Here is a 25,968-nt window from a genome sequence, read left to right on the forward strand (position 1 = left end):
GAAATCCTCCTACAGAATTTAATCTATACTAATAGTGTTTAGTTTTAACTATATGATTAACTCATAATCACATTCTATGATATTATTTTGTTCAAGTGTTTACCTGCTTGTATCCTAGACAAACTTGAGGGCAAAAAGAATTTATCCATCTCTTTTGACACTGATCACAGCATTACGCAAACAGCGGGTAAGCTATAAACACTTTTTGAATAGTGTTAAAATTTCTTAAAATATTTGTATCTTCAGGAACATTCTATTAGAATACTAATTTAATCACTATTTTATTTAGTTCTAATACTAATTTATTTAGTTCTAAATATTTTAATCCCATAAAAACAAAAGATAAATTATTTGCCTTAATTTGAATTGCTCTTAGATTGCTAGTTGCTTATTACCAGACTTTTCCCCTTTCCTTAATGATAGATTAATTATTATGGAGGTAACAGCTTGCCTAGCTAACATTTCTCAGACTTTCTTGCTGATAGTGGTAGCTAATGACATGTAAATGAAAGCTACTGGATAGGGCTTTTGGGAAATTACTTAAAGGGAGGTGGCCTCTGCCCCAATGTCCTCCTGCTCTGGTAGGAAATGCAGAGGTCATAATATAAACATGAGGCAGCCAGGTGCAAATAGAAGCCACACACTAAAGGTGGTAAAGCAGGAAGACAGAAAAAGCTAGGACACTGATGGTATCATGGAGCCATTATAGCAGCCCTCAACTGATTAACTGGGGACTTTAAGTGAAGGAAAATAAACACATGGTTTAAGTCACCAGTTCAGGATTGTCAGTTATACGCAGTCAAATACAATCCCTGATTCACCCATGCACATGCATATCAGAGGCAGCATGGTAAAAAAAGTTCTCTAGCTTTTTCAAAACCACCTTTTCCTTGGTAGTGTAAAGTATACACTTGCTATAAAGTAGTATCATGCCAACATCATTCATTCTTTGGAGACAAGGATTTAAAGCCTCTGTAAAAATGCAAATATTGTCTGAGAAGAATTATACTTCAAACTATCAATCTATAACGGAATGTCTCATTGTGAATTAACTTGTTAATTACCTTAGTGATCAGGTAGACCCTGCAGGGATGGAAAACAAGACAGATATGTTTTTCTGTAGGAAGATTATACTCCCTCCACAGTCCTCCACTTGTTCCCAGCCAGAAGAGATTTATGGGTACAGGGAGCCAAAACAAACTAACAGCCTTAGGGTACAGGGAACCAAAACAAACAAACAACAGCAAAACAAAACAAAAAACAAGAGGAGAGATACAGGCTTTGAAGAGAAAGGGTATCAAAAGACAAATCTACCTTATTTTATTAAATAATACTAGTGATGACCATCTCTCTATAATGTGTGTGCTTTATTCTATGTAATAATTCCAGTTTATTAAGAAACAGTGTGAGTGGATAAGCTATTTAGTGGAAAATTAAAAGTCATTTTTTCTATTCTTCAATTGATAAGAAAGAAATGACAAACCATGGAATCGAGCAGTCCAATCCCAGGACTGGATTTACGTAAGTTTTACCAAGCTGAGTCATGGAGGTATTAGAACATTTCCCAAATGCTTATTACTTGTGAGGTTCTATGCTAGTTATCAGAAATTTGAAATGATGATTGCAATAATGTCCTATCTTCAAAAATTGCCAAAACTTCTACAGAGAAAGAAATGTAAACAAACCCTATCAACACAGAAGTGTATACAAAAGCTGAAGCAAGACAGAAGGATTAAGCCTAAAGATGATAAAGGTGACCAGGGAAGCCTCACAGAGGAAATGATACCTAAAGAGGATTTTCAAGGATGAAAAGGATTCTGCTAAGAAGATAGGAGGGGATATACACTCCAGTTACAGGGAACAATGCATAAAAAGCCAAAGGTAGGAATGTTTGAGACAACTTGTATTTGTTATTGCTGTAACAGTTTGAGCACTGAGGAAGAAGAAAAAGAAGGGGAATTGGGTAAAACCCAGACCAAGAAGATCATGGAATGCCATGCTAATCAGTTTGGAATTCAGTCTGATACACAGTTACTGAAGGAAAGCCAGTGATATGGTAAGATTTACACTCTTGAAAAATCACTATTCACTGTAGATTTGGAAGGCAGTAAGGCTGGAAAGAAGAAATATCACCCGGGAAGCCTTAGTAATAATTCTTATGGTAAGGGATGAGGACATGCAAGTTCCAAATGGTACTTTTCTGGTTCTGTGGAGCGGAGGGGAAGATGGAAGAGAAGGGGAAGTGAGAGGAAGAGAAACAAAGGGAAGTTAAAATCTTTCATCTGGATGGCAATGTTTGTTTTTTGGATGAGTCTCTCAAGATTATTTATTAATCACTTAGAAAATGCATATTCTATAGAATTCACAAAGTTTTAATCTGTGATTAGACTATTAGGAATGTCAGACTAAATGAATCCAAAATAAGAGAAGGTGAAAAGGAGAAACAAGCTTTTTGCTGTAGTATCTTCTGAGTATTATTTCTTTATAAGGAAGCATTTTGTCTCATTTAAAAATGAAAAGGCAAAATGAGAATAAAGTCAGACCCTTTCTACCTCCCCACAAGTATGCATGCAAATGAAAAAGATACTTTGAAGCACTTTGGGCCTCAAAGAATTGTACCTATATTACGATATTATCTCTAAATGGTAGGTAGGATGAACAAACAGAAGATTGCAGGAGCACAAAGCAGAGCATCTGCCAGACTCTGGAGTTGAGTTAATAAGAGGGCTGAGTTATGCTTAGGATCCCCAAATCAAACATAAGTCTAAATATGACCTAAATATTTCTTGGGACAAACTATACTAAAAATTAATCTGTTCACTGAAATTCAAAGTTAACTGGACATCAAGGATTTTCATTTGCTATATCTGGCAATCCTAGTTATGGTAGCATCTTAGGGTGAAAAAGTTAGCTGAATTAAAGATCTATTTATCTTTTTGAGTGGCACTTTGGCTTCCTCTATGCAATAGGGAATGCAATTATCTACACATGAGGGAATTTTAAAGCACAACAATATAATTTTAAAGCACAACAATATAAAAATGAGAACTTAAATGATCAAGTTATAAAAACCTTTCCAACAATATTGAGACCTCATCTTTAAATACCTTGTTTAAAACATCAAAGAGAAAGGGATGCTCATAATTAATAAAACAGAATGTTAACACTTTAAAGAAATCATAAATAATGTTCATTGACATGTCATAAGTACTCCAACCTCAAAGATAAGTGTTTCTGAAAAGCAAGCAGCCCTTAAGAAAGTAAACACATAAGAACTTTTCTAAAGACATGCCACTTAAAAATGTTTTTAACAAAGCATAGTTTCATGATAAATGAAAGAAAAGACAACCCCAAAAATGTTTTCATGTTTTCACAGGGGTCTTCCTAATATGTCTTCAATTGACTGCCAGAAATAGAGGGTAACAGGGACATCTCTGGAATCCAGGGCAAGGTAGAAAGCCTAACTTCAAATCTGGAAATTTTGTTGCATTTATGCTAAACCATTGTGGCTATTTTTTAAAATGTATTTTAAGTTTGCTTTTATTTCTTACAGAACCCTTTTCTCATTAAGAGAAAGGATTATAAACTGGAGCTACTTACAGAGTAGATACCAAATATTCTGTCTGTTGGTGGGATACAAATGTCCACCCTGCATGCTTATCACTCAAAGAAAAAAGAGCCCTTATTCATAAAATTTAAAAAGCACTCTCTTACTTCATGCTAATTGTATAATCCTTTGCATGATATACAAAAGATTGCCAAAGATGAAAGGCATTAAAAAGAAAACTACCAGTTTTGAGGTTCTTTTTTTTTAACAGATGAACTTATTACATTTTTAGAAAAGCAGATGACTAATTCAAGTATTCCATTTATCTTCATAGAATGACTTTATAGATTTCATTATTATCAATATTTACCCAACTGCTTCTATTTGCCCTAATATGATTTTATTCCACTTATAGTAGTGCTCTAAAACCTTTAAATTGCTGTCAAAATTGATTCATAAGTTAAAGGTTTTAAAATAAAAGATACACAAATTTTAACTTTTTTGATTTCCACAGAGGAAATGGTTAAACCCCATTGAAAAAGAGAGACTGATTACTAATAAATGCTTGCCTCCTAGTCTCTATAACATGAAAGTTCTCCTTTGGCTGAGATCTTTAAAAACTCGATTTTGGTTATTGATATTATTATCAGTAGTAATATGTAATAACATAATAAGTCACAATAATATTCAAGAATCTTAAGTAGACTCCAAACCTGGTAATTTATGACATATAATAATTTAAGGCATATGGTGACATATGAATTGAATAGTTCCTGGACACACAAATCTAAATGAATACAAGTTATCATAAACATCAACTAAATATTTAAAACTGCATAACAGCCATCAGGGAGAAGGTTAAAAAGTAGGGAAATAGAAGGTATAGCTCACTAATTTGGTTGTTTAACAATAAAATGTCATGTTTGCCTTCCATAACTTTCTATGGATTGCAATCAGTCAATTGAGTTGGGGCTGGTGATTCCTAAGAACAACTGCTTCGACTTGGAGTCCTGGAAAAGAGTAAAACAATAATTGCAAAATAACTGACTATTCAAGAGATTAAAAATGGAATCAAATATGCTGTTGATATCTAATATTTACTGAATATATTAAGAATTTTTAAATCTGTTAGCCTGGCATTGTTCAATACATCTTTATGGTAAGACATGTGTAATTTAAAATTTTCTGGTAGCCACATTAAGTTAAAAGAAATGAGTGAAATTAATTTTAATGTTCTATTTTTAACACAATATATCAAAAATATTATCTTGGCAATATCTTTTTTCATATCATGCTTTGAAACCCAGTATGTATTTTACCTCTGAATTCAGACCAAACACATTTCAAGTGGAGACTACGATAGGCAATGTAGTTAAAATTTCACACACACACACACACACACACACACACACACACACACACACACACACAAAAGTCTTGTTTTAATTATTAATGTTTTCCTGTGAGTCAGTACCAAACCAGTAGTGGGGTTAGTTATTATTTTGTTTTAATGAACACAGGAGACTTCAAAGTACAAAAAAGCTATACTACTGAAAACAGGGATTGAATCTGGAAAAAAAACCACACTTAATTTTCTTTATAACAAGTATTTCTATACTAAACAACTTGTTTTTCCTCCTTACTTGCCAAAGGAATTTTAATTTTTCTTTGAGCATCCAATTATCAGTCACATTAGCCAACATACACTAAAATATATCATTACCATTTGCTAACTTTTTGAATAAAACAATGTTTCAAGGTAGTGATTTACATAATTCCTAAATCCAAACTGGATTATGATAATTTGTTAGATTCTCATGAAAACAGTTTGAAAAAAAATTAGAAAAAAAAGAATAACTAAAAACAGATAAGTACCAAAATACTTTAAATTCTAAGCTAATAAGCTCTTTGGGCCTTATGAAACTACAAAAGACAGCCCAAGGGCTTGTGACTTAAACGAGACCCTACATGTCATCTAAAGCAAAGATGAACATTACTATAAGTGAGAGCAGTTATCAATATTTAATCCTCAAATCTGAATATTCAAAATTTCAAAGCTGCAACATTTTAAAAATGAAATACAGTTCACTTTTCTCTTTTCATATATTGTTAGAAAATTTTAATTTCAAGTTTCAATTAACTTACATCTCAGGCAATATACTAGAAATTAGGAGTGTTACAGATTTTACAGTAAACACCTAAAAAGAACTTGAAATACAAATGGAATATTCATCTAAATCACTTATAGTGAGATTAGTAGTAAGTTAAATATATCAGAAAAAATATCTCCGTAGTATGCTTTAGATGTGTAACTTTTCTGTAATTTTATCTAAATTTTCAGATCTCATACCCTCTCTTACCACAACTTTTCTGCATTAAAAACTTCTTACCATTTAATTCTATTGAGAAAAGCAGTGGTATGGTTAACTGGTTAATTTGGTTAATTAATAGTTAGCCTACCTGAGTGACAATTATCTCTAAAAGACATAGATTTCAATACTGGAGATCAATTATGGTCAAATGTCTTGCTTGATCTTGATATGATGAGTTTTGAAAAAGTATAATGCATTGTTTTAACCACAATCTTTGGCACAGTAATGATCCAGAAATTTTTAGACAAAGAGGACAATGTTTAACAGAGCCTTGTCCAAAACAGGTGCTTGAGTAATATTTGCTGAAATAAACGGAATAATTTGATATTTCAAAAATGTACTTGGATGAGAAGCTTGAAAATTATAATTTATTAACCAAGCTAAACAGGTTTTAGTTAGGCAATGATAAAATGCAAATCTTTTTGTGACAAAGTAACTTTATATTCTGTGACCCTTCAGTTTCAGTGTAGATCCTACTACCACCATACTTATAAAGCCCCTTCAGAAATCACAATTATGCAGCATTCAAGAATCTTAAATTTGGCATACACCTATAATTCCTATGGCTCGAGAGGCTAAGGCAGGGGGATTGTGAGTTCAAAGCCACCTCAGCAAATTAGTGAGGCCCTACACAACTCAGTAAAAGCCTGTCTCTAAATAAAATATTAAAAGAAAAAACAGCTAGGGATGTGATTCATTGGTTAAGTGCCCTGGGTTCAATCCTCGGTACCAAAGAACCAAAAAATCTTACATTCCACCAGTAAGTTACCTGTGACTTGTCAAATAGAGGACAATGCAATATAAGTAACTACTGAATGTAAACATTATTTGATGTATTAAAAACTGAAGATTAAACAGTTAAGAAGCAGCAATATATTCATGTTTTGAAGAAAATATTCAGATGCTTATTACTTTATTTTGCAAACTTCTCGATTTTTGTGCTGCAAAGTCCTGTGTTATGGAGGCAAAACACATACAGAAAGATCTTTAGGAATTGTGGCTGAAAAAAAAGGAATAACAATTTTAATTATTAAAAAAATACCATTTAAAATGTGTCTTCAGTTAGGAAGCAATGCCAAAACAATAGAGATAAATGGAAAAAAAATTCCAAACACTACTGAGTTTTGAGGAAAGGATTAATATATAATCAATATAAAATAATTGTGGCAGGCTAAATTTTGGACAAGAGAGGCAGAACTCACTTAAGGATTTGGAAATTAGAATTATCATTCAGCTAGCATAAGAGGAATGATTAAAGATAATCTGAAAAACTAACAGGAACTCTAAAGAAATTGATGAGAATAATTCAATTCAGAGAGATGAAGTAATTTACAAATATACTCCCACTATTCTAGTATTGAAAAGTAAGGAACTTATCCAAAATTACAGCTATTGGGGCTAGCAGCAATTATTCCATATTTGGTCTAATCTAAGTGTCCCTGCACAGATTCAATGTTCAACATTTATTACATGACTGCTACATATCATGAACAGTGCTCTAGGCACAAGGGAACACAATGATGAATCAAACTGGATCTCCACTTCATGACAGTCCTGGTCATGGCACAAAGACATATACAAATTGCTAAGGGAGAAAGAGAGGACTTTACACTGCCTAGAGGAGACAAAGATGGAGTCAAGAAGGAATATTTGAGCAGAGGTTTGAAGGATGAATAAGAATTTGCCAAGTGAATATGAGGGGTATGGGATAAAAAAGCTTTCCAGGAAAGGGATAAAAATTACACATACATAAAAACTCCAGAAGACAGGAATATGCTCAAGATATGTTAGAAATTCTGCATGGTGACACAGAACTGACTTGGATGATAATACTGAGGGCCAGGACCAGATCATGAAGGGCCATGCATGTCAGACAAAAAGAGCCTTTGATACCATCAATTAAGATAGCCAAAATGAGGGCAAATGGAGTGACTAAAGTATAAATGGAGATCAGGGGTCATTACAGAAACTCTTTGCAATCAATAGTTCATGTCAAAGACAGCAAGTCCATGTCAAAGACAGCTGAAGTACTACAGCTGCAGCGGGGAGAGAGGAAAGGACAGCTAAGTGAGGCAGGCAGAGGAGGTATAATGAAGTGAGTTGTTGATCAACTGGGTTGAGAGCAGAGGAAGAAGAAGTCAAGGATAATTCCTTGCCTTCTGATTTGAGAAGGTATTTGTCTCCATGCTGTCATTCTGTATTCTTTCAACGTTGGATTTATGATCTCTGAGACTGGTCACTTCGGCTTTGCCACCTTCCCTTTGTCCCAAGGAATGGTCCACGTACTATTTGATTCTTTTTTTTTTTCATTTTTCCTGTTTTTTTTTATTGACTGTTCAAAACATTACAGAGCTCTTGATAAATCATCTTTCATACATTTGACTCCATTGGGTTTTAAACTCCCATTTCTACCCCAAATACAGATTGCAGAATCACATCTGTTACATACTCACATTTTTACATAATGGCATATTAGTGGCTGTTGTAATCTGCTACGTTTCCTATCCCCTATCCCCCCTCCCCTCCCCTCCCACCTTCCCTCGCTGCCTCCTCTGCTGTTGTTCAATTCTCTCCCTTTTTTCCCCCTCCCCCTTGCCCATCATAACCTCTTATACTTTTGTGTATCATTGAAGGTCTCCTACCATTTGCATATCCTTTCCCTTCTCTCTCCCTTTCTCTCCCCCCATTCGTCTTTGTTTACTGTTAGTCTTTTCCTCATGCTCTTCCTTCCTGTTCTGTTCTTAGTGGCTCTCTTTATATCAAAGAAGACATTTGGCATTTGTTTTTTAGGGCTTGGCTAGCTTCACTTAGCATAATCTGCTCTAATGCCATCCATTTCCCTGCAAATTCTATGATTTTGTCGTTTCTTAGTGCTGCATAATACTCCATTGTGTATAGATGCCACATTTTTTTTTATCCATTCATCTATTGAAGGGCATCTAGGTTAGTTCCACAGTCTAGCTATTGTGAATTGTGCTGCTATAATCGTTGATGTGGCCGTATCCCTATAGTGCGCTCTTTTAAGGTCCTCAGGGAATAGTCTGAGAAGGGCGATAGCTGGGTCAAATGGTGGATCCATTCCCAGCTTTCCAGGAATCTCCATACTGCTTTCCAAATTGGCCGCACCAGTTTGCAGTCCCACCAGCAGTGTACAAGTGTACCCTTTTCCCCACATCCTCGCCAACACTTATTGTTGTTTGACTTCATAATGGCTGCCAATCTTACTGGAGTGAGATGGTATCTTAGGGTGGTTTGATTTGCATTTCTCTGATTGCTAAAGATGGTGAGCATTTTTTCATGTACTTGTTGATTGATTGTATGTCCTCCTCTGAGGAATGTCTGTTCAGGTCCTTGTTCCATTTGTTGATTGGATTATTTATTTTCTTATTGTTTAATTTTTTGAGTTCTTTGTATACTCTGGATATTAGGGCTCTATCTGATGTGTGGGGGGTAAAAATTTGTTCCCAGGATGTAGGCTCTCTATTTACCTCTTTTATTGTTTCTCTTGCTGAGAAAAAACTTTTTAGTTTAAGTAAGTCCCATTTGTTTATTCTTGTTGTTAACTCTTGGGCTATGGGAGTCCTATTGAGGAATTTGGAGCCCGACCCCACAATATGTAGATCGTAGCCAATTTTTTCTTCTATCAGACGCAGTGTCTCTGATTTGATATCTAGCTCCTTGATCCATTTTGAGTTAACTTTTGTGGCTGGCGAGAGAAAAGGATTCAATTTCATTTTGTTGCATATGGATTTCCAATTTTCCCAGCACCATTTGTTGAAGATGCTATCCTTCCTCCATTGCATGTTTTTATCCCCTTTATCAAATATAAGATAGTTGTAACTTTGTGGATTAGTCTCTGTGTCCTCTATTCTGTACCATTGGTCCACCCGCCTGTTTTGGTACCAGTACCATGCTGTTTTTGTTACTATTGCTTTGTAGTACAGTTTGAGCTCTGGTATCGCTATACCTCCAGATTCACACTTCCTGCTTAGAATTGCTTTTGCTATTCTGGGTCTTTTGTTTTTCCATATGAATTTCATGATTGCTTTATCTATTTCTACAAGAAATGCCGTTGGGATTTTGATTGGCATCGCATTAAACCTGTAGAGAACTTTGGGTAAGATCGCCATTTTGATGATGTTAGTTCTGCCTATCCATGAACAGGGTACATTTTTCCATCTTCTAAGATCTTCTTCTATCTCTCTCTTTAGGGTTCTGTAGTTTTCATTGTATAAATCTTTCACCCTGCCTACAAATAGAATCCCTAACACCAATGGCTATTTGTCTCTATTTGTATCCCTGTCCCCATGCTGTCTACCATTGGAAAAATGAAGCTTCTAAAAACAAAAAAGGTGATATTATGTCAGAGATTGCTTACAATCTAATATTTACCTTTCCTTTTGTCCTCATTACTAGGTCTCTAATCTTACTGGTGGTAGCAAACTATCAGTCTAGAAAACATTTTCCCAGTCTCCTTTGTTACCAGGGGGTTCATGTGACACAATTTGTCTATGTCTAATAAAAACACTGTTAGAGATTTCTGGGAATTTTCTAGACACAGGTACTTTTATTCTCTTTTTGCTGTCTTCTACCTTTTAATTTCCTGGAATGTGGATGTAATAGCTAAAGCTGCAATAGCTATCTTGCAAGGATGAGAAAAGAGAGTCATAGAACTTGATCTTAGCACCCCTGAGCTCCTGAACCAATTCTTCAGCCACCTTCTGCCAGACTTCTCACCATATGGAAAAAATAAGTCCTGAAATTAAAGCACTGCCTTTCAAATCTTTGTAACTCTCAGCTGAGTAGAATTCCTAACTGATTTAAAACCTTTCACCCTACTTTGACATGATTTGCAAGGCATAAACCATAATTTTCTTCAAATTTAAAATGACACACTTATTATCTAGTACATATCAGACACTATGTACATAAGCATAAATAAATTTTATATATTAGCTCATTTAATACAATAACCTGTAAGATAAATAGCATCATTTCCCATTTTACAGCAAATGGATAAAGATCTGAGAGGCCAAGTGCTTTGTCAAAAGCACTTAATAAGGTGAGGTCAAGCTCCAAGTGTATCTGATGATAGAGTTTGTATTTTTGCAGCTATCTATAGTATGGTATTGCAAGGGTTCTATGAGTTTGCTACTGCGAAGAACTATTAATACTAAAATAATGTCTACCTTTAATTTAATTAGTTACTTTTCCTCCATCCTCTATACTGAAGCCTAAAATCCAAGTGGTAGACTGTCTAGAGAGTATAGCTACATCATTAGAAGAAAAAGTGTATGTAGAAGGAGACCCCGAAGTAACTGATATGGCAAACAGCGAGAGTTGCAGGTACCTGGCATACTTCCCACACGAAACAGCTGGATCAGGTTGATGACCTGGAAAGTAAACTGCTTTCACCTGCATCAAGCAGTCAACAAATACTCTGAAGAAAACACATTAAACTGGAGATCAGTGTGTGAGCCAATTGGTAGACTTCACTCAGGCATGGAAGGTTAAGGTGTGTCACACATAGTCTCAAAGTAAAAACTTATACACACGTTTTTCTCTGATTTTTTTAAAAGAGCTGAGCAAAAGAAAAGTATAATTGTGGAGTATGTATATATTACTTATAATCTATTAAAATAAAAAGAGTTCAAATACAAATTTATTTTACATAACTATTTCAAAAAATTCATATGTGCATGTTTTAACCCTTTCCTCTACAAAATGAATCTCAAGCAGCTAGCAAGATTCACAGTAAATTTAAAAATTATGTCCAGGAAAAATAAAGAACAAGATCACCAGGTAAAAGGAAAATAAAGTATGCAAATACATATTCCATCAGGTCCTAAATGATTAACTGTAAATTGAGGTCTGAGTTTCCTTCTAGCCAAAAGAAAATATAAAAAATGCTAAGATACAAAATTCACTATGACTGTGAAGAAAAGAGACTATTACTACTTCAGGAAAAATTAAACATTTTCAGTTAGTAAAAAAGCAATAAGAAAGCAGAAGACCTGAGTGGGACCTCGAAAAGGGGAAATTATGGAATGTGGGAAACTATGTCTTTGTAAGACTTCCACGATAAATGTCAGAGAGTATTCCACACAGCAGTTTCTCACAGTTACTCAAACTGAAAAACACTTTGGGGAGCGCAATCTGTGAAGGACCAAGGCAATGTGGTATACATATACAGCTATCTGATGGGCTAGCTCGAGCTAGTAATAAATCCCAGAATATCTTGAAGGACCAATAAACTGGCTGCTTGCTCCTCCAACTATTCTCTGACAGTCACCAACATAAGTAATTAGGTTATACAACCCCTTTGCTGACTCTTGTCAGATAAGAAGTTCTGAGAAAGTTTTCCTGGGCTTGTCTTATTATGTAAATGCTACTTCAGTCCACTGTCACTGTACTCATGTGTAGATTATGTGCCAGCCTTTTTCTCTCTTTTCAAGTAGCACAAAAAAGGTACAGAAAATGCAGGTTGCTATTACTTAAAAAAATATGACTTTTAGCTTTTACATTAGGAGGTTCTAGTACATGTATATGTCTATTATATAACTGCTTTTGGAGAAAACTTATGAGTTCACACTCATAATGATTTTGTAACTAATTTAAAAGATGATGTGTGAAAGACATGTTCCTGAGAATATGAAAGCCCCAAAGCAGACCTTATATGGGTAAAATAGTCCTTATATGGGTAAAAATTCACCTCAATTATTGAACAGGTAGGAAGAACACAGAAAACCTGCCACACAGTAAGGAATGGGGCCTGCTAGGTCTGGAAAGAAATGTAAAACCTAAGTAAATATAGCAGAGATTAATTCAAGTATATTTTTTTTCTGTGTATTCATTCAGTTCTATGAATCTTCAGTAAGGTTCAAAATGGAATATCCAGATAATGTCAACTAGACCAAGTACATACCTGCATGCTACTTCTGCATTACCTAAAGATTCAGATGGAATTTATCCTTCAAGAAGAAATCTCTAGTTGTGTGAAGCCATCACAAACATGGTTGTACTTTAAACTCTCTCTATAGTCTCTAGAAGTTACGACTGTAACATGAACCAAAGCAGGACAAAATAAGGACCATTTGCTACTAATTAAACGACGGAGGATTAGAAAAAGGATGGCTGTGGGAAATAGGGAACAGTTGTTCTCCCAACGTGGACCTCTCACCCTGCTGATTTTGTGGCTTTTAAACCTACAAAAGTGAAAACTAGCAGTAATAACAGTAAGGCAACTACCAAAATACAAACAGAATATTGAATAAGTTTTTTTAATAATAACTTCTAAATTGGAGACAGAAAACTATATTCAGCAAGAAAAAAACCCTAGTATTTTCACATTTTGGTTCCTCCTTTTAAACATATATTTAACACATATATTGGATCTATTGCAGCTCCATGCAATGCAGTAACAAAGTTTCAGTTCTTTGATTCTAATGGCAATCAATACAATCAATCAACAGATAAAGTAGGTTAAATTATATAACTAACAAACAAAGATTGCTAAAGATAAATAAATAACCACTGTGGTCATTTGAAGCTACATAGCTTCATCAAGCAGAGCTACAAAAGCAGCAGGTTAGCAGGTTTCTGGCAGGGAATAATTGGTGCTGAGCAACAGACTGTGTACATGAGCAGAAACATTGCGTAAAACTCATATTAATGCCTTACCCACACCATATGTGCATTTTGGATGGAAATGGGCAGCTCTCATACACCTCACATGGTCTGGTCTACTGGCTACGATGAATGAACATTATGTTTCAGTGTGCTAGTTAAACTCAATGGAAGCCAGAAGAATCAGAATTATGACCTTTTGATTATAATTTTTTTCTCTGGCAAAACTGAAATTAGGATACAGATGCACTGGTAACAAAAATGTATAAATTTGAAATTATGGAAAAGACCTTTACAAACTTGATAAGCAGACCTTATTTTAATTAATCCTGGCAGTGTTTCAGGCAAAATAATCTATGCTAATCTGATGTTCAAATGTAAAAGTCAAGAGTTGGTAGACATAAACAAATAATAATGAGTGACTGTTTAAATTGTTCTTTACCAGCAGCTGAATGTATCATTCCCCCAATACGGACTTTGTTAGTGAAAGCAAGGATCAATCATCGAAGTGATTTTTGCAGTCTGACAATTTACCTACAAGAATTGTTGGGACTGTTCCTTTCTAACAAGCATAAAGCATGATTAATCAATGCCTAAAACCTCCTTATTATACAGCAACTCCCTGTTTCTCCAGCTCCCCACCCAACTGAAGTGGTAGTGTAAAAAGAGGGGTTTGGAGGCTCAGTGGTATAGCACTTGCCTAGTATGTATGAGGTCCTAGGTTCAGATCCCCAGAACCACCCCCAAAAGATCACTGTTTGGCAAAACTTCAGTTCCCTTTCCAATGAATTCTGGAGAGAAAAAAAAAAATCTCAGACATGGCATCTAACCCACTTACTTCACAGACTAAGAACTGAATTTGAAGAGAAATTTAGGACTGCTCCTAAATGATACATTTAATCAGCAAAGGAGTCCAGCAAAAGTATACTTTTAATCTATTATATGACCCAGCAATTTAGATGAAAATAAAGGATGGAGAAATGTATTCTACAAAATCATCTTCCCAAAAGATATCTTGATCTTGCATAAGAGAATAAACATATCACAGAATAAAACTTCTGTTTAAATGACAATGCAATAATCTAACTGTGGTCCAATGGATAAAGAAATCAGAAATGTGAATGGGTTTTGTATTAGAAGAAAAAAAGATCCTGGCATTTCTCTGATAAAGTTATATTCTTAAATGTAATTACTATAAAGGTAAATTCTTCAAAGTAAGATTCTCAGAATCATATATGTATAAAGAAAAGAGTGAGATTTTTAGACAAATATATTTTCAAATCAGTAGTCTACAAATTTGGGATGAGAAAAATTGCCTTTAAAAAAAGTTGCAATGACAATAACATTGGAGTTGATTAATGAAAAGTTTGGATCAGGCTATTTTCCAATGAGACATGAAGAATAACCTCCAAGTCACCTCACTCTTCTCTCTGCTGGGAAGTCCCTGGGTGACAGGGGACAGATGTTTTGACAAAATGTGATCAGATGTGATGCTCTGTGATCAACTAATTAAGAGATCTTAACCCTAAATGAGCCAGGCCAGAAAAGTGCCAAAATTATGTCCTTAAAGATCATCTCAATCCACTGTTTGATTATCACACAAATAGTTCTTCTATGAAGCAAAAACTGTATTTGAGTGAACAGACTGTTTTCTCATAATCAACATCATTATTTAAAGGCCAAGATACAGGGCTGGGGTTGTAGCTCAGTGGCAGAGTACGTGCCTGGCATGTGTGAGGCACTGGGTTTGATCCTCAGTACCACATAAAATAAATAAATATTAAATAAAGGTATTGTGTCCATCTATAACTAAAAAAATAAAAATAAAAATTTGAAAAAGCCAAGATACATTCATTACACTGGAAAGAATGATTTAACCTATATACCTATTCTCTCAATTATACCTACTCTTAATATGTTTAGGTATTATATCATCATTTTTCGTCACAGTTTTTTTTTACAAGGTAGCAGTCATAATGCATATAATTTTGTATATCATATTGTTAACTGAAATTATGAAACCAAATATCTGTTGTTGAAAGCTCATCATCAGTGTCATTTGTGAAAACTGAAAAACATTCCACTGAGTGAATATGCCATCTTTTTTGTACATAAAACTTGTGGATTTAAAAAATTATTTTCTTAGAATAGAATCCTATAAGTAGAATTACTGTCAAATCATATTAATATCTTCTTAGCTCTTAATACTTATTGCCAAAATGCTTTCCAAAAACGGCTGTACCAATTTACACTGCCTTCAATATCCATATCAGTATATCTGTATTCAGACTATGAACAGTCTTGTGAGAATACGCAACTTTCAAATAATCTTTGCACCCTCCAACACTTTGAATTTATATGCTTATATACATATAATACTAAAAAATTCTTAAAATAAAACTCCTGGCACTCAGCGGCTGAACATTTACTACATGTGAAATTATTCTTGAGACCTGCCCCCTTCATTTTACCTTTCAGGGCCTCTAATACACATTTTTCCTATACAACCAGTCCCAACTCTTTCCCATACAACAGAACCCAGTATTTAATGGGCTAATTTTATTCCCCTCTTTAAGAAGTGGTAACCAAAGTCTACATCATACAGAATTCACAAAGCTCAAGGATATTTTCTTTATTTTAGTAACAATCTGAAATAAAAACAACAAGGAAATTAGTCTCTACAGTCTGAAGGCTCCCACAGCTCTGTGAAAAGACATAAGGGACATATGAAAACATGCCAGAAGTAAAACTAACCGGTTTCATTATTATGTGTACCCATATCTTTTCAAAAAAGTCAACTTTTAGGCTGGGGAAGGGGGATAGTAGAATAAGGGAAGCTATTGACAAAGGGGTACAAAGTTTCAGTTACACAGGACAAGGCTTTAGTGGCTGAATTATGACTATGATGAATAATAATGCATTGTACACTTCAGAATTGCTAAAATAATGTTTTTTAAGGTTTTCAAACAAAAAATGATAAGCATGTGAGTTGAGATTTGCAATTAGCCTAATTTAATTATTCCAAATTGTAGACATATATCAAAACATCACATTATACTACATAGATATATACCATTAGTACTTTCAAGTTAAAGTAAAAGTTTTTAAATAATCAAAATAACAGCACAACTTCTGTTCCCTAAATTACTAAATTATAAAGTCTACATGTAACTTAACTTTTAATAAATAAGCTTCCATACCTACCTAGTTAAAAAGAACTCAATTTTTTTGTTTACAATTGAATTAGAGAGTGGCCATTGTGGGCTAGACGTAGTAGTGTACTTGAAATAACCTGGACAAATAGGAAAGTCCCCCAGGGACTCTAATATCATGCACTTACTGATTTTAGCAAAGTGATTTTTGTTACTGCTATGACCTTAATTATGAGTTTTGCAACTATCATCTATTAAATTTTCTGTACAAACTGGCCATTGGGTTGTGTTGGGTCTTCATTAAAAAGTTAGGCATATTTTATATTAAATATGCAATAAACTACTTTGGTTAACAGAAGTTGGAGGGATATTGGTGCCAACGTTTATAGCTATAAATAATTTTGTGTCTTCTGTCAGTATAACCACAGGAGTATCTCAACACCACCAGCTGATAATAATCTTTATAAATCCTACTTTGCAGCTATGCCATCTGTTAGTTATTATTTTATATGTGTCTCCATATGCATATGTGAATTAGTTATCACTCAAGATAAATACACAAATGGAATTATGATTTTGTGGGGAGTTTTATTGGCTTGTTTTTATATTTGATTATCTTTAGACCCATAAGTAAATAAAAATACTCCTCAGTCTTGGAGAGTAAAAATAACTGCAAATTTTAGAAATAGTTTTTGTGATTACAAATCTAAGAAGTTTAAGTTCAATTAATATATAATATAAAATATTTGCTAAAACTAGGTTAAAATACATAGTCACCCAAACTGGATACAGTTATATTAAAAGTTGAAACTTACATATTCACAACTTCCTAAATATACCTACAAAGCCAAAAAGAACAAGTTTCCCAGTTAATTGGTAGCTAATATGGCTCTAGTTTTCACAATATAAAATACTTTCCAGGACTGAAAAATAGAATAGTGTGACTATTTGCTTGCTTGTAACGTTTATTCTCTTAAGAAATGAGTCATAACGGCAAAAAATCAAAACCAGTTCCCTTCTGTGTCTGTGAGTTTATCCCCTTGAGCTGTAAGTAACAGGCTCCTAAAAACTACAGAAGGCAGTAAGTAGTAACAAGGTCATTACAACTTACTATCAAAATTTACCCAGAAGGCCAACAAGAAACAAAGAAGGAACATAAGGATGTGGATAATCCTCTAATTGGATAATTAATTCCAATTATAACTCTTCCCCCAAGTAGTAGAGTCTAATGACTTTAATTTTAATAAAGCCCAAACATGGGTTTGTTGGAGTTCATCCTGTACATATCAGAAGTATGGCGAACTCTGTTAAACGTTGCTTCTAAAACACAGATTAACACATAACTTGAGAAAAATTATGTTTTGATGACTATATAGTTCAATGATGTTTTAAGTTACCATATTTTAGATGACAATATCTTAGGATCATACATAGAGAACTATAAGGTAGAAACAGTATTAATTAATTTAAGTCATCATTAAGCAAAATCCTAAACTACTTTAGAAAGTGAAATGAAAAAGAGACAAATCTTTTAAGAAGTTTGGGGAATTGCAATTTTCTGGAATGAATGCTATATTAATTTCACAAAGGACAAAATCCTAGTAATTACTTAAAACAAACATAAATGCTTCTTTTCATAGATGATCTTTGTATACATTTATTAAAATATCGAATAATCCAACTCTGTAAAAATTAAGATGATGCCCAAACCAGATCTCTCTTTCCAAATTTTATTCTGCCTAGATTTTAGATTTTCCATCATTTTGAGAGATGTACTTGGATTGGGAACACAGTTTTTAAATACTTGGGCTATAAAGTATCAGAAAAAAAATATCACAGACTACTTAAAAAATATTTTAACTGCTATTAAAACTATATTGTAAAATAGTCCAAGTTACTTTCATTTAACTTTTAACCCTTTATGAACTGTCATTGAAATTTATGTAAAGCAGTTTCATAGTATGATTTGCCTTTATTTACAAAATGTTCTTAATAAAGGACTCCATTTCCCAGGAACTTATTTTAATCATATAAAAATTAATCACATAAGTAATTAGAAAAAATATTCATGACTCAAAGCTCATTGAAGGCCTTTCTTGACTCCCTCTAATGCTATTTCTTCCTTTATTGAAAGCTCATAGCTATCTTTGTAGTTATGGAATTCAAAGAATTTATTTTATTCTACTTTACATTCTGGTGACACTGAACTTTCTACTTTTCCACTAATAGAACAAGAACTCTTGCATCTCTTAGAGTCCTTGAGTCTTACACATGTCCATATCCTCCCCACCTCCATATCTAATTTGAATCCTGGAAAATGGTAGGCAATGTATGTGTTCAACAACAACAACAACAAAAAAATTTTGGTATACCAAAAGCCAGTTTCTCCAAAGGGCCCTCCCTAAGAAAAATGAGTTATATTTTGGCAACCACAAACATTCATTTTTAAGCTTTATGTAACCCCTACCAATTTATCTATATTCTCATTATAAATAATATTTCTACATTTCTTGTATATTCCTTAAAAATTAAAATACTGAGAACCATTCTGCTAGTACAGTAATTGTAGTTATGAATCACAATGTGTATTATTCTAATACTAACTGAAATCATTGAACTCTTCCTTGCTAATGTAGTAAGAATGCCAAAAATAAGATTTTTTTATGGGTAACTCCTAAGAAGTTTAAGAAAAAAAAAAACATTTTTTTACACTGAGAAAAGATGTAACTCTTGTGTTCTTAATGTAAAGTTGAAAACAGAATTTAACAAAGAGTTTTACTCTTAAGAGGATCTCTTATTTACTCATTTATTCATCTAGAAATCATTGACCGGGTATTTATGCCTCGCCACATGTCTAGCAGTATGAGAGCTGCTGAGGCCATAAAGATAATTAAGGTGTAGTTTCCACCTTCCAGAAACTCACACTAAAGTCAAATCTTAAAAGACTACATAAGTGTAAGAAGACAATGAGATTGCCCCTGGTTGGAGGAACAGAAAAAAGGGTTCACAAAGGAAGGGACAGAGTTTGAAGCTTAAGCTTTATTCTGCAGATTTCAAGGTTTTTTTTGTTTTTGAGTGCAGAAGTAACAAAACACGCTGCTCTTTTTGTAAGAAAGAGACTTGGGAAAGAAACTGATCATTTCATAACAGTCCAGTGAACAGATGAGGACCGAGTTATGGTAGGAGAAACCAGATCTGGAAGATATTTGGTAGGTAGTATCAAGAAAACTTGATCGATTGACGAGGAGGTGAAAAGAATGAATCAAATGACATTTAGGCCTTTGACAGATGGACGGAAACATTAAATGAGACCTACATCATCAGTTAACAAGAAATTACCAAGTACTTTCTATATAGGTACCAGACACTAGCTATACAAAGAGTGTTTTCATTCTAGTCAGGGAGGCAGATAGTAGACAAATAGTAATCTACAAGAGTAATAAATGTGATGGAGAAACAAAGTTACATAATAGTAACAGGGGAAGGACACAGCTGAGGTAGTCATGAAAAGTTACACCTGAATGATAAGAGCCAACCGATGTTCTGATAGAAAGGGGGAGGGTGGCTAGCAAGAGCTTATCATCATCAAGGGTCAGGAAGGCAGGTGGTGGATGAGGATGGGGACTGGAGATATGGAGAAAAATGAAATTGGAGAGAGCATGGAGGTCTTTGTAGCCCACTGCAAAGAGCTGAGTGTGCATTCTCTGTCCAGTGAGTAGTCAGCAGGTTTGAAACCAAGAAATGATTTGATCTGGCTGATAATTCTCTCTGCTACATAAAGGATGGGCTTAAGAGGGAAGAGTCCCAGTAAAAGTGGTGGTTTAGACTAACAATGACAACATTGAGAAGCAGTCAGATTCCAGACAGATGACAAGACTTGCTGATGGACTAGATATGGAGTGTGAGGGAAAGAAGGAAGCCACAGGGGTTTCAGTTCTAAACCAATAATATATGGTGGTGATATTAAATAGAAATGATGGAAACCTGGACAAAGAGAAGCTTCAGAGTGGTGGGGTCAGGAATCATGATCAGGTAATAGCTAAACTGTTAAGAAACTTCCAAGTAAAATGTATACAGTTGGATATATGGTCTAGAACTCAGGTGAGAGGTCTAAGCAGAGGTACACTTTGGGAGTCATGAGACTCTACACAGAATTTAAAGCCTCAAGATTGGATTAGGCTCATTTTGACTGAAACAAAGTGTGGAGGTGAAGGTGGGGATGAGGGAAAGAATGTGCAACAATATCTTTGTTTTGCATTTTTGAAGGAATGGAATAAAGAAACCCATTTTTTTGGAAGTTTAAGATCAAATTAAATATCTTCAGGCTTTTTTTTGTGACAAAACATACATAGCCTCTTAAAGTACTTTTCATTATTGTACTCTTGCGCTGTGATTTAACACTGCGACCTCCTTTATAGTGTACTTGTTTCTAGTCTGCTGTATCAGTGAGCTCTCTGACAACAAACACTGCCCTCACACTGCTCAGAAGCTACTTGGAAGGCACTTTTGAAATATCAAATACAGCACACACACAAAAAAAATATATACATCCAGACTTATTCATTAACAATCGATTGTATTAATGGAAAGTCTAGGAGGCAGCTAGTTTCAAATTTCTAAGGATTATAATCTTGAAAATTCCTTTCAAAAGAATTAATCTTGAAATTCTATCAGTGAACGAGCTTTGAAAAATAATTGAGTTCTGCAGATACTTCCAATGATCTGAATGTTTCTATGCTCCCCCAAATTCATAGGTTGAATATGAATCCTCCAGGTGATAGTATCCAGAGGTATGGCCTTTGGGAGGTGTTAGGTGATGAAAATTAAGTCCTCATGAGTGGGATTAGTTTCCTTTAAGGGACTGAAGAGACCAGAATTCTCCTAAATATTTTTTCTTAAACTTCTCTTAGGAGTTACCCATAAAAAAATCTTATTTTTGGCACTCTTCTACATTAGCAAGGAAGAGTTCAATGATTTCAGTTAGTGTTAGAAATATACACACTGTGATTCATAATTACAATTACTGTACTAGCAGAATGGTTCTCAGTATTTTAATTTTTAAGGAATATACAAGAAATGTAGAAATATTATTTATAATGAGAATATAGATAAATTGGTAGGGGTTGCATAAAGCTTAAAAATGAATGTTTGTGGTTACCAAAATATAACTCATTTTTCTTAGGGCCCTTTGGAGAAATTGGCTTTTGGTACACCAAAATTTTTGTTGTTGCTGTTGTTGTTGTTGTTGCTGTTAAGGACCCATGAGAAGGAGACAACTAAAAACCAAAAGGCTGGCTCTCATCAGATACCAAATTTGCCACCACTCTGATCTTGGCCTTTCCAGACTTCAGAACTTTAAGAAATAAGTTTCTGTTGTTTATAAACTACCTGGTATATGGTATTTTCTTATAGTAGCCTGAATAAGAGTAAGACACTAAGCCATTAAACTCAAGTAATCATTGATGATTTCTGAACCATCTGGGTGGTTGTTTCCGAAATCCCAAACACATTTCCTATCAAAGATACTACTCATGCCCAGTGTGGTAACACAAGCATGTAATCCGAGAAGCTTGGGAGGTTGAGGCAGGAGGATTGTTAGTTCAAAGCCAACCTCAGCAACTTAGCGGAGTACTGAGCAATTCAGTGACACCCTGACTCTAGATAAAATAGAAAAAAAAGGTGGAGGGATGGGGTTGGGAATGAGGCTCAATGATTAAGCATGGTATTAAAAAAAAGATGCTATTTATGGTCAGCACTCACTAAATGTTTGAATAAATGAAATAGATCAAGTTGATTCAATATATAAGCTGGACATTTTCTTTGTCCTAGATCTATTTCTTTCATCACTAAGTACTCAGCTCCTTGCACAGTGACTTAGGTACAGTCAGTGCTTAATATGTGTTGTATGCATGAATAAAAGAAAAGAACAGTTTTATGGAAAAGATGATTCTTTTTTCCTCTTCATAAATTTACTTCCCATATCATGTCTAAATAAGTGTTCCTTTTTAAAAACATTTGCTCACTGTGAAAAATATAAATATAAAAATACAAATCTCTCTTAAAATAAAGGTTACTTCCTAGTTATAACTCATGCAACAAGTCTTTTGGCTGCTTACTCTGTTATGCATTGGGGACACCATGATGGGTCACTCAGGCCAGGTTCCTGACCTCACTCTGGCTGTATGTAGCAATAACCTCCCTCACTACAAACAGAATGTAAGCAGAGGTGTGTCAAGTAAAGAGTTTCAAAATTCATGGCTCTCCCTTCTGCCCTAATACTTAACATTCCCCTAAGTCTTAAAAATGATTCTTTCAGTGGTTAAATAACGTTAATATATTTCTACATAGTACTCAAAATTATCTCAACTATATTTCCAAGTACCCTCAAGGAGCAAATAGCTTTCTCATGTGAAAAGAACGAATACCCTAGCTTTTTTATAGAACATTGTCAAAGAGTGCACTTCACTGCTAGAAATGGTAAGGTAATACAGTTCTGAATAGGTCATTTTCAAACCTTTCTCCATAAGTTCATATACTGTCTGTTTATCCAAAATATCAGAGAATAACCACTCAGTTAAAAATAGTTCAGATGTTTTAACTTAAAAACTCTATTCCCCCTTTCTGTTTTAACAGAAAGTTTCCATTCCTAGCACTGAGAAAAGCTTAGCTGTTGGGAACTCCCTCCCTCCCTATACTGATATCTTTCAGCAAATCACCTGTTTCTTGGTATCTAGGCACCTGTTTGTATATCCAGAGCTAAAGTTACTCTTTATCCTCAGAGGAATACGTAATCATAGTGACTTGTTCAGTTTTACCCCAAAAGGACTCTTACTGTGTTTCACTTACCTCCAAAGGTTGGCTGCCTTCCACTTCTGAAGCTTTACCCCTTGGTTCATTTGTGGTATCTCCTATGAAGTAAAAAAGACAGAAACTTCACCATACTATTAAGCCCAAATTGTCTTCTACTTACTCAAATTTTTTTTTCATTATTCTATTTCACATAATGAAAACAACCACTATTTCCTTTGTCACAAAGTAAACGAGTTAATTCTGAAGAACAGTAGTTTTATACAGGTCTCATAAATCATCCATAAACATATATATACACTACCTACACCAGAGATGTATCCTGCTTTATATAGGTATATGCTAGAAAAATCAAATGAATTCTAATTTTTAATCAAGTCACAGTTCAAATAAACAATGAAAGTTTGACTTAAAAAAGGCACATCATTTTAAAACAGCATTTTTATCATATGAGTAACTGTCCTCCAAATTAATTTTTCATAAGGTTTACTCTTTTTCTTTTTTTGAGAGAGAGAGAGAGAGAGAGAGAGAGAGAGAGAGAGAGAGAGAGAGAGAGAGAATTTTTTTTTTAAATATTCATTTTCTAGTTTTCTGTGGACACAACATCTTGGTTTGTATGTGGTGCTGAGGATCGAACCCGGGGACCGCATGCATGCCAGGTGAGTGCACTACTGCTTGAGCCACATCCCCAGCCCAACTCTTTTTCTATTTTTATTATTATTATTTTTTTTAGTTGTAGATGAACACAACACCTTTATTTAATTTATTTATTTATATGTGGTGCTGAGGATTGAACCCAGTGGCCTACACATGCTAGGCAAGCACTCAACCACTGAGCCACAACCCTAGCCCATAAGGTTTACTCATTGAGTGTTTGTGCTTTTGTGGATCTGCCTTGAGTAGATATTGTACTTTTCTATGTAATAATTAACCAAATGGCAGATAATCATTACCACAGGAAAGAACAATGAACAAATGCATAAATTAGTCTTCAGTTAATACTTTAATTTCTAAGGTTGGTACCTGAGTGGGTTATATTACTAAATGAACTAGGTTACTAAGCTGCCTGGAAGGACCCAGAACAGATATAAATATAGTTGGGCAAGTATAAGCATGATTAACTTATTAATTACCTGCTTTAATTTATTAATTATTGCTAATGGTGATGATTAACACATGATAGGTAGACAACAAATTAGCCTACTTTTTGAAGCATAATCAGAAGCTAAATTAGCAAATTGCAAACTGTTCTTCCCCCCCAAATTAAGCCATCCTAGGAATGTCCCCAACAGGGACAATTAGCAAATTCATGGATGATGGCATGGCTGACACTACAGGTTAGGAATGTGTTAGCATACAAGGTCACAAGTCTTGATTGAAGATAAAGCATGAAAATCTTTGGGGAGCTTAGCTTTTCCTTATGAAACACGAAAGTTTAGTTTATCAATGACTGTAAACAAGAAGGAGCCTCATGAAAATTTCAAAGGATTAAATAAAACCCTGTTAAATTCTAAAATCATGAAGCAAGAACTAAAATTACTTAAGATATTTTAACTCCCCACAGCGTTTACAATCTAAACATGTCAGTGCACATTCCGGAGGATCAGCTTTGTTCTCAGCTGTATGCAATGTTATTGTTAGGCAGGGCCCAGCACATAACAGAAGTTCAATAAGTATTAATTGAATAAATTAGTGAATTTATTTTTATGGTTTCTTGCCTATAAATCTGTGACAAAAGACTTCCTGGTAGTGAACAAAAACTGTATTGGAGCAGTAATGTCTTTCTTCTAAAACTTTGTGAAACTTAAAAGGAAAATTTAATAAACACCACTCTGATATATTGCTACTAATTCAATTGCTACTAGAATTCATAATTGTGATATAATTTGTTAAATTTTAAAATCAGTTAAAAATTAAAAAGCATTAGGGATTTTTGAATTATGTCTATAGATAATAAAGTTTATTGTTGTTAAGTGAAATTTTTAATCAATCTACTCTTGTGACTTAGGATGTCAAACAACTATTTTGATTGATTTTTGAGGAGGTTACTGGGGATTGAACTCAGGGGCACGTGACAACAGTCACATCCCCAGTCCTATTTTGTATTTTATTTAAAGACAAGGTCTCAATGAGTTACTTAGTGCCTGCTTTTGCTGAGGATAGCTTTGAACTTGCAATCCTCCTGCCTCAGCCTTCTGAGCCACTGGGATTACAGGCGTGCACCGCTACACCTGGATATTTTGATTGATTTTAAGTGACTTTACATTGACCACTTATTGGCACAACAAGAAAAGACTTATTTTTAGAATTCCCCTTTTCTCTGAAAATTAGGGATTCAATAACCAACCTTCAATTGTAAGTGGAAAAATGAATGCACAAGGAGTTTATTTTCCTTAGTTGTGCACGAGACCAATATAACATGAGCAGCCAAGGTAATACAGATCTCTATATAATGAGGTCAAAG

General features: G+C 34.3%; 1 protein-coding gene across 5 annotated transcripts in view; it reads right to left on the minus strand.

The window, feature by feature from the left end:
* Window positions 1-25,968, minus strand: part of Umad1 (UBAP1-MVB12-associated (UMA) domain containing 1) — a 228,925-nt gene that overhangs the window by 31,634 nt on the left and 171,323 nt on the right. For all 5 annotated transcript variants that reach the window (XM_078040371.1, XM_040291545.2, XM_078040369.1 and 2 more), the window contains one exon: window positions 23,544-23,605. In XM_078040371.1, the coding sequence (XP_077896497.1) occupies window positions 23,544-23,605 (62 nt within the window). The remainder of the gene's footprint in view (window positions 1-23,543; window positions 23,606-25,968) is intronic.

The sequence above is a fragment of the Ictidomys tridecemlineatus genome, chromosome 2, assembly GCF_052094955.1.
Source record: "Ictidomys tridecemlineatus isolate mIctTri1 chromosome 2, mIctTri1.hap1, whole genome shotgun sequence".
In the NCBI taxonomy this organism is placed as follows: domain Eukaryota; kingdom Metazoa; phylum Chordata; class Mammalia; order Rodentia; family Sciuridae; genus Ictidomys; species Ictidomys tridecemlineatus.